Genomic DNA, 10,446 nt, shown 5'->3' on the forward strand with positions numbered 1-10,446 from the left:
CGATCGAGTGGTAAAACTGCTCGATCGAGTCCTTTGACTTCAAATCAGCTCATGTTCGTGCCCGACTGCCTCGTAATCCGTGCCATCACGCTTCCCAACGCAGTATCTCACTCTGGAAAATCCCGTCTCCTCTAAATGCATGCAAAAAGGGCGAAAAAGGGTACGATTCCACTACTTTCGCGTTCATTTCTACAAAATGGACAAAACGAACCAAAGTAGCCAATTCAGGGCAAAATACTATAAAAGCAGTATAAAAATGCATAGAAATACGTGCTGAAATAGGCTAAAAAGACTATATATTATGCACGTATCAATGCGCAAGCATGTATTCATGCGCATAGTTAATGCTCTATCCGCCAATGATCGCTTTTTCCAACAACGGCCCGATGGTAATGGGAGACTTAGTTTCTCAACATTACAGAGATGCACAACGGCTTTAAGAGTTCTAGCATATGGTACGTCTACTTATTCAGTAGATGAATATTTGCGTATGAGTGATACATCCATAAGACACTCTCTTAAATCGTTCGTTAAAGGTGTGATATTCAACTTTGGGAACGAGTATATACGTAAACCAATCCTCAAGATTTAGGAAGGTTACTTCATGTGGGGGAGGTTCGTGGATTTCCCGGCATGTTGGGTAGCATTGACTGCATGCACTGAGAGTGGAAAAACTGTCCAACAGGATGGGCAGGATAATATTCCGGGAGAAGTTCAAAGCCAACAGTAATCTTAGAAGCTGTCGCATCGTACGATTTATGGATATGGCATGCCTTCTTCGGTACACCAGGTTCGCTTAATGATATTAATGTTCTTCAACGTTCTCCACTATTTATTGAAATTTTAGAAGAATACGCCCCAGCTGTTAATTACACGGTATATGGTAAGGAGTATAACATGGGATATTATCTTGCTGATGGTATATATCCGGCTTGGGTAACATTTGTTAAAACAATTAATGCGCCTCAAATTCAAAAGCATAAGTTGTTTGCAGCTCAACAAGAGAGTTGTCGAAAAGATGTTGAGCGTGCTTTCGGCGTCTTACAAGCTCGATTTGCGTTTATCAAACGCCCTTGTCTTCTTTGGGATCGAACTATGATGGGGAAGGTTCTTATGACTTGTATTATTATGCATAATATGATAGTGGAAGATGAACGAGAAACCTATCTTAACTATGAAAACATAATAGCGGAGTTCAAAGAAGATAATCCGACTTCAATTAGTGGTGAGATTCGTGATCGTGCCACTAATATTGCTCTGAAAAATGATCTCATTGAGCATATTTGGCAAAACTTCCGTAACTAGAATTACTTTGGAATGTATTTTATCATTATGTAGTACTTTAGATGAGGTGAGACAAGCGATAAAGACAAAACGTGAATGTTGTAAGGTTTTGGGGAAATGCATGAGTGATGAGAACTTTGAAAAGTACAAGGAGGCTAGACGAGCCGCTAAAAAGGCAATACGGGATGCGAGGGCAAAAGTTAACCAAGAAGTGTATGCCAGGTTGGACACAAGAGAAGGAGAGAAGGATATCTATAAACTGGCTCGCATAAGAGACCGAAAGACGAGGGATATTGGGAGAGTTAGGTGTGTGAAAGATATGGACGACAAGGTTCTGGTTCATGATAACGAAATAAAGGCTAGATGGAGTTCTTACTTTGATACTTTATTCAATGGACATCAGGAACAAGGCTTTGGGGATGTAGAGGTAACACCAAGCATGGTTAATCGGGAATTTGTGCGTAGAATACAAAAGAGTGAAGTTAGAAAAGCGTTAAGGAAGATGGGGTCAAAGAAAGCAGAGGGACCGGATGGTATTGTAGATACCCAGTATCTGCACCTTCCAAAAACCACCCGATGATGATCGGACTATAACGTATTTTTGATATGCGTGCGTGGATTGGCTATACATGAGACGGTTTAATGCACTACTCGAATATGAAAAATGATTTCAAAAGTTTTCTAACTTCATTCGGACCCAAAACCGACTCAGAAACCCGCAACTCGAGTCAACCTGAGTCAACCCAAGTCAACCCAAATCTCGAATGTCAAAAAATAATGCCATGAATGTCTTTATCATGTCATTTCCATTAAAATAACTCTATTTAGAGTTAAAACCGTCTTCGGACCCAAAACCGACCCAGAAACCCGCAACTCGAGTCAACCTGAGTCAACCCGAGTCAACACAAATCTCGAATGTCAAAAATAATGCCATGAATGTCTTCATCATGTCATTCCCATTAAAATGACCCTAATTAGAGTCAAAACTGACACCGAGCCAAAAACCGACTCGAAATTCAAATCCCGACTCACACGGGTCAAACCCGAGTCAAAGACACAAAATACCTACCCCAAATATCACCCAAGAGGAAGCTTACGCGGCTAAGAAAACCTCAAAGACCACAAATGACAACCAACAAAACATTGGTTAGAACAAATGCAAAATCCAAATTTGCGAAAGGGACAGTACACCCCATTGAGTCACGGGGTGGCTCGCGCCTCAATGGGATGTCTCCTTAGCCTCCAAGCAAAATCAACCGACCTACCATCCCACATTTCTCTATAAATACCCACCATCACACACCATAATCTTCACGCGAGCGTCCACCCCTTCACCTCTCCCTTAAACTTCTATACTCGACTTCCTAAGTCACAAAATCGACACGTGTTTACGACCTACCGATCGTAAACACAAGCCTTACACATATTGTTTGGTACCGTCGCCGTGCATTCGACCGACCCATTCGACCAACTCAACATTAATCAACATGTTTTTCAACAACATATTTTCAACTCATTTTCAAAACCAAATCCTTTTTTAAGGCACTCTTTTTAAACTTCTTTGATCGCGAGTAGTCACAACGAGAAAACCGTCTCTAAAGTCGTCTACCACGAAAACATCAAAATACTTAAGTTTAAGGGTGTAAATATCTCATTTATTTCATGTCTTTACTGTTTTCATAACTTTATAAACATGAACAATGTATAACACGATTCAAATATAGGTTAGACGAGCCAAAACCGAGGTTTGGCCTGAGACAGAAGCTCCTTGCTATGCAAGGGAGCTCGCGCCTCTTATGGGTCTCGGGTCAGACTCATCCGTGTTTGAGTTCGTCTTTCCTTCAACACTTTCTTTTATTTTTACTTCTTTCCTTTTACGGTTTTTACCATTTCAAACATTTTAATTCATTTTTATGATAAACATATTTTGACCATTACAAAAATCATCCTTGGTTCTTTATACCATGACGGTTTATTCCGTGACTCGATAATATTATTAGTTAATTACATTTTAATGGGTATTTTAACACCCTTTTCTTTTATTACCATTTTTCTCATTTATTTACATTTGCAAACATATTAGTCATAATTCATAATCATCCTTGGTTCTTTATATCATGTCGGTTTAATCCGAGTACGATGACAAACATGCCTAATTACAAATAATTGAACTTAACATAATTAGTTCAAATCAAACATTTTACTTTTTTATTTATAAACTATGCTTTTCAAACATGCAAATCCGACAACGAATATTACTAACACAATAGTAATTATTTCGAGTCATGCAAACAACATTTGCAAATTATTTAATCACAAATACGGTTTTAAATAACCTTTTCAAGAACCAGGAGACGCCCCCTTGGGTCGGCTCATGGCTCGCGCCCCAAGTGGCCGCCTGTTTTCATATTTCAAAACCTGGGCAGAGCCCCTTCCATCGCCAATAGGCTCGTGCCCCAACGGGGCTGCCTGGCACTGTTCTGTCTCGTTTTTAGCACTTGTCTAGGACGATCCCGACTACGGTTAACCCGTATACATGACGGATCATATTGACAAGTTTACGTGTTTTTACACTTTGTCATTTGACACCCTTTTTCAATAAATGGATCGTGTTAAGCATCATAACCCGAATTTGGTAAATGGATGTTTAATATCCGTTTTCACATGCAAATCAATCTAAATCCAACTTGACATTTTATGCTTGATATTTGGATTAACAAACCGACTTAGAAAGCTCACATGTTAGGTTAAACTTTTGGATGTGCATTCATGCATTTACACCGTTTATCAACTCTTGCACTTAAACAACCACGATCCATCAGTAGAGGCCGCTAACGCGGGCGGGATTGGGTGTCCGATTAAAGGGCTTCCCAATACGTACCCTCACCCCTTACTCAGAACCTTTGGATAGTGGATGGCCTTATCCAGGGCGTACGAGAGTCGTTTTAGGCATAGAATGCTAAAAGGGGGATAAGTCCTTATCTTTAGTACCTATGTCATACACTGCTTTGTGCTTCGTTTGACCGAGGTATAAAGTGGATTCGAACGGGTTCCAAGCATCCCACAAATGCTTGGTGGCGACTCCGAACATCTCTAATCGTTTCGAGACCTTTACCGAGACGAAACCGACCGATCTAAAGCGATCCGGTCGAAAGCATTTCAACGCCACCGAGCGTGGCTTTCAAAAGACCTCTGCATGTCCACAGTTTCGCCTGGCGTGCAGGTGGCCCGTGACCTCGGATCGGCATGCGGCCCAAATCCGCGAACCGAGACGTGGCCCATGTCCACATTTTGGCGACTCCACTGGGGAAAACTAGGACACTTGTGTCTTTGTGATCCTTAGAGGTGAAACTCGAACGAGGTCGTGGTTAAAGTGCATTAATTGAGATTACGGTCATAAGTCGGGTTCCTTGTCCGGGCCCACAACCTAACCCTTTTCGACCAGTTGGCTCGTCTCGTCGGCATGAGTTTTCTCATCCCCGCGATTCGAATCCCGATTGAGTCAAGCATACCATTGACGTTACACATTTCTGTTTCGTCAAAGAGCTTTCATCACTTTCGAGCATGAGGCTAGGGCACCCTCCTTACACATTTTGTTTGGATTGGTATCCCTCTCGCAAATCGGGGTTTGATTGCTTGGTGTGTAACCTACCCTATTAAGCCAAAACCCGTGTCACCATTATGCATAATATAATGAAACTGTGAGTGCTTATGTGCTAATTGATCATAAGTCCTTCCGTGTCATTTTCAAACTTTCAAAAACACTTTTTTGCGCCGTTATAATGGCCGTTTCAAACCTCGGTCTTTCGCCAACCATTGCGCGCCTTTCTAGGCCGTCGTAATGACGATTTTCAAACTCGGTTTTTCACAACCGTTTCAAACCTCGGTCTTTCGTCGACCGTTGCACACCTTTTCATGCCGTCGTAATGACGATTTCAAACTTTGGTTCTTCACAAACCATTTCAAAATACCCTTTTGCGCCGTTATAATGGCCATTTCAAACCTCGGTCTTTCGCCGACCGTTGCTTTTCAACATGCCTTTCTAGGCCGTCATAACGACGATTTTCAAACCCGGTTTTTATAACCATTTCAAATCGCCTTTTTAGGCCGTCGTAATGATGACTTTCAAGACCGGTTTTCTACAACCGTTTCAAAAACACATTTCGCGCCGTTATTATGGCCATTTCAAAACCCGGTTTTTATAACCATTTCAAATACACCTTTTTATGTCGTTGTAATGACGATTTCAAAACCTGGTTTTTATAACCATTTCAAATACACCTTTTTACGTCGTCATAATGGCCGTTTCAAACATCGGTCGATCGCCGACCGTTGCATTCTCAAAGCGCCCTTTTACGCCGTCGTAATGACAAAATCTACCCTCGAATTTCCAAAATTCGAAATCAGTTTTCAAACCGTCATAATGACGATTTCAACCCGTGCAACTTTCCAAATTTCAAATCTCGTTTTCGAAATCAATTCTGGCTTTTCTAAGCCGTCATAATGACGATTTCAATTCTCAAACTTTTCGATTTGCATACCTTCTTTCAAGGTTAAAACGATTTTCTAACCCGTCGTAATGACGAATTCAATCCTCACGATTTCCAAAATCAAATCATTTGAAAACGAATTTAACCATTTTCAAATTCCATTCAAAATTAAGTCATTTGAAAGCCAGTTTAACCGCTTTCAAATTCCAATCAAAAATCAAATCATTTGAAAGCCAATTTAACCGTTTTCAAATTCCAATTCAAAAGCAAATATTTGAAAGCCAATTTAACCGCTTTCAAATTCCAATCAAAAATCAAATCATTTGAAAGCCAATTTAACCGCTTTCAAATTCCAATCAAAAATCAAATCATTTGAAAGCCAATTCAACCGTTTTCAAATTTCAAATCCAATTTCAAATCATTGAAAACAAATTTAACCGTTTTTAAATTTCAAATTCAAAACCAAATCTTTGAAAACAAATCTGACCGTTTTCAAATTTCAAATTCAACTTCAAACCCTTTGAAAGCAAATTTAACAGTTTTCAAATTTCAATTCAAAATCAAGTCTTTGAAAACAAATTTAACCGTTTTCAGATTTCAAATCAAAACTCAATCTTTGAAAACAAATTTAACCGTTTTCAAATTTCAATCAAAAATCAAATATTTGAAAACTAATTTAACCGTTTTCAAATTTCAATTTAAAATCAAATTTCAAATTTCAATTTAAAATCGTTTGAGAACAAATTTAACCGGTTTCAAATTTCAAATTCAAAATCAAATCATTGAAAACAAATTTAACCGTTTTCAGATTTCAAATCCAATTTCAAACCATTTGAAAACAAATTTAACCGTTTTCAAATCTTCAACCCAATTTTAAAATCCTTTGAAAACAAACTTAACCGTTTTCATGGCCATTGTGATGACGATTCCAAATTTTTCAATTCTCGATTTTCAAATCCGTGATTCGGAATTTCAAAAATCGTCTTCAGAAACAACACTTTGTTTTCAGAGCCGCCGCAATCTCAACTCAAACTGTCTTTTGAAAACAAACCTAAGACAACCCTTTCAACTGGCCGATCTTTTAAAGATCCCTACTCTTTGGAAGCCGTCGATAAAACGACAAATGAATCTTTTTGAAAATTTCTATTTTCGAAAATTTCAGTCCACCTTTCCGATTCAGCCTCGAGTCGATTGGAGTCCAGTCGATTTCAAGTCCAGTCGTCTAGATAACGTTGAGTCTCTGCTGAAGTTATTACCTACCTTCTGGTCTAGGTCGTGTCGCCAAATTGTTGAGACATCTCCAATGGCGTTAGCAGAGTCAAAACCTGTCGGGTATTAAACCCATTTTTCCCCTACATTACGGGTCAAAGGTCAAGTTTGTGTACATGTCTTGTCCAACGGCGTCACGCCAGCAAGAAACCTTCAAATCTCATCAGAAGTCGTCTGTCTAGGCATCACTATGCCAAAGTCGACACCCGAGTCTAAATTCAAGTCATGCACCAAGAGTTCAAACACAAGAGGTCATTCACGATCTTTAATGAACTCATAACCTAGTCACACCGTCGCGTCTTCACGACATAACTGACTTTTATACATATGTGTCGCACTTGCCTTTGTTTGTGCAATACCTTGCCAAGACAAGTTATAACGCCTATCGTTATGTCAAATAGGAATCCCTTGGGTGCCATCAATCGCCAACCAGAAACTCAAGAAGCTGATCAACCTTCATCCGCCATGACTTCTACTGAAACCAACAACATGGTCCTTCGACTCCCAGCTACCGTGGAAAACTTGAGCACTCGTCTCTCCCATGTTGAGGACAAAATGATAACCGGGAATTTTCCCTCTTCTGATATTGAGCAAAGGGTTAAGCTCCTTGAAAGCCGACTACTTGCCAACAACAAAAACAACCCTCCAGAAAACCTTATTGGACACAGTCAGGAACTTTCCTTGGATTGCTCTCATCCCATCCCTCCCGACGATGAGAAAATTCGTGCAATTAATGAAGATGGACTACAAAGCGATATACCCATGATCTCCGTCTCCATCAACAACATATTCTCAAAGCTGCAAGTGGCTATCAATGATTTGAACACTCAGGTAGCTAATTTAAGGAAAAGGAATGGTAATGCCGAAAACGAACCTGACTACCAAGGAGAAGACCAACACCCAATTCCCCAACAAACAAATGCTGAAAATGAGGAACCGTCTGATGGATCCCATACCCAAGAACCCACCAAAAAAGAACATGAAATTGCCTCACCAAAATGAAGGAAAAGTAGATCTATATACTTAACATATTCATATATGTTTTAATTTAATTTGTCATAAAATTAAAGAATGATCTTATGCATGCAAACATTAATAGTTAAGAGAAGAAATCGGTTCCTTACATTGCATGTTTCGGATATTTGGGCACTAGTAAGGTCACCTACCTTACTTAGTTCTTGAGCTTTCCTTATGGATGAACAAGATTCAAAGGTAGAATCTCTCCCAAAGATGAATACCCAAGGTAACCTCTTAAAGACTAATATTATTTGAACTAGAAGAATATTAATCTTACTAAAATTTGACCCAAAACTATTGTTTGTGCTCTTGAATATTTCGGTCAAGAGTAGATGAATTTTGGAGTATTTTATCTCTAATTTCTCATTAAAATGTAGAGAGGAAATTAAATTTCTCACTAGAAATTTTGTGTAAAAGTAATGAATAAAAATTAGAGAGAAAAACTCTCTATGGAGGCATGCAAAACCGGTGGGGAGAGAGGAGAGGAGAGGTGAAGTGAGCCAATGCATGAACAAGTAATTCTTATCAAGAAAACTAGGTTTGCATGGCTACAAGCTAGCATCATCATTATGCTCTCCACTTAATTATTTAACACAATTTAAACATCATGCTCCCTCCATATAAATCGGTCCATATAAGATAAAATGGGTTCCATTTTATCTTTGTCAATTTGTCAATTTGTTACATGTCACAAGTCATGTAAAATTGTCATGTATTTTCAACGTATTAAAAATCAACGTATTAATAAAATACGTCATGTACAAAATCGACTTAGTAATTCATAATTACTTGTACCAAAACGGTTTGCCAATTATAAATCACAACATCTTGTATTTATAATAAATTATTCATTCAGATTCAATTGTTTCTGTAAACAATAATTTCATCTAAGCAATGAAACAATTCGATTACTTAGACCGTGTCTAATTTAATTAAATTATAATAAGACACGTAAATATTACTTCCAAAATCGTCCGTCAATTTTAAGTAATTTAATCAACCCGTATCGTCACATGATCAATTAATTATTCTATTAAGAGTGTTACCCTTTAGGTATGACCTAAGAGGATCAACTGATCACCACCGTCGCACGACAGTAATGTCAACTTCTAGTCAGCCAATCATTACCGATATGTGTGGACCAGTTGACTGTAAAAATATTACATCCCACATGTATCCTTAAAATGAGATTTAATAATGATATTTAAATCATGTGATCGCACTATTGTTGAGGACACATTTCCCAAAAATCTCCCACTTGTCCTCGACAAGTGTGCGTCACCAATTCTCTTGTCCTATATCTCCCACTCAATGCAAGGTGTCTTTCAGGTCGTACTTGCAAGTGATCATATCGAGAGTGGTTTCCTCGATCTGGAGAATAACTGATTGACCGGATTTATCTATCATAGATACCTTCCGAGCGTGGCCACGCATTTCCAGTTCATTACTCCTCGAGTGGCCCTGAGATATTGTTTTAACCCTGACAAGGGGATGGACAATTCCTATCGCACTCATTCCCTTCGACTAGCCACAACCATCATAACCCAAAATATGCCCATTTGACCCCATTTACGAAGGTCGTAGTAACACAAATCAAAGTTAATCTGAAACTGTGCCATCTTAGGTGAATAGTCTTTAGTCAAAAGAATCGACTCATTAGAATACTATAGTAGCTCTCGCCACGACCAGGCTATATAAATTGCCAGAACTCTATAAGCGGTCATAAGGCCCGACAAAGTGTTCCTAACAGTCTGCCTATGTGATCGACTAGTAATCTCACATGACTCTATGGCACTTGAACTTGCCATCAATCGCATCACACTCTAGTCACTTCGAGACGTCACCTCATACAAGCGACTATGGGCTAATACTATGTTAATCCGGGTTCACTTTAACGGGGTTCAACGTTGTCCCTACAACCCGTTTGGATGTAACAAAGTATAATAAAAGAGTTTTAAAGTAAAACTCGAACGACAAATGCGATTATCACACATGAATAGTCAATGCCTGATTACTATTTCATGTTCTATAATCTAATTTGATCTTGTATGTAGTTGTTCAATTCAATTCAATTGAAATGACATGACTCATCATGTTTAGCCTTTGAGAAGGCTTTGGTTAGTAGGTTTTATCAATTTCTTGTACCTTACTCAACCTTACTACATACTTGTTTTCCTTTATAATGTATACATTTCCATTACAAAACTTTCTGAGTACGTGTCCAGATCCAATCAAGACATAGGCCTTCTATCCTTTGAATAGCTCCCACTGTTTTCACAGTGTGCGGGACTCTTCCTTCTTGCACATCTCATGATTGCAAGTGTACTCCATTTCCGTTGTAAATATTTCTCATTGTTCTTTATTGCCTAGGACGATTCTAGAAAAT

At 38.8% G+C, this 10,446-nt stretch overlaps 1 protein-coding gene across 1 annotated transcript; it reads left to right on the plus strand.

Annotated features, from left to right (window-relative positions):
• The first annotated feature begins 313 nt into the window (after positions 1-313).
• On the plus strand, positions 314-1,305 carry LOC141651487 (uncharacterized). Its single transcript, XM_074459197.1, has 2 exons — positions 314-536; positions 791-1,305. The coding sequence occupies exons 1-2, from the start codon at positions 314-316 to the stop codon at positions 1,303-1,305; spliced, it is 738 nt and encodes a 245-aa protein (XP_074315298.1).
• The last annotated feature ends 9,141 nt before the right edge of the window (positions 1,306-10,446 follow it).

The sequence above is a fragment of the Silene latifolia genome, chromosome 4 (genome assembly GCF_048544455.1).
Source record: "Silene latifolia isolate original U9 population chromosome 4, ASM4854445v1, whole genome shotgun sequence".
In the NCBI taxonomy this organism is placed as follows: domain Eukaryota; kingdom Viridiplantae; phylum Streptophyta; class Magnoliopsida; order Caryophyllales; family Caryophyllaceae; genus Silene; species Silene latifolia.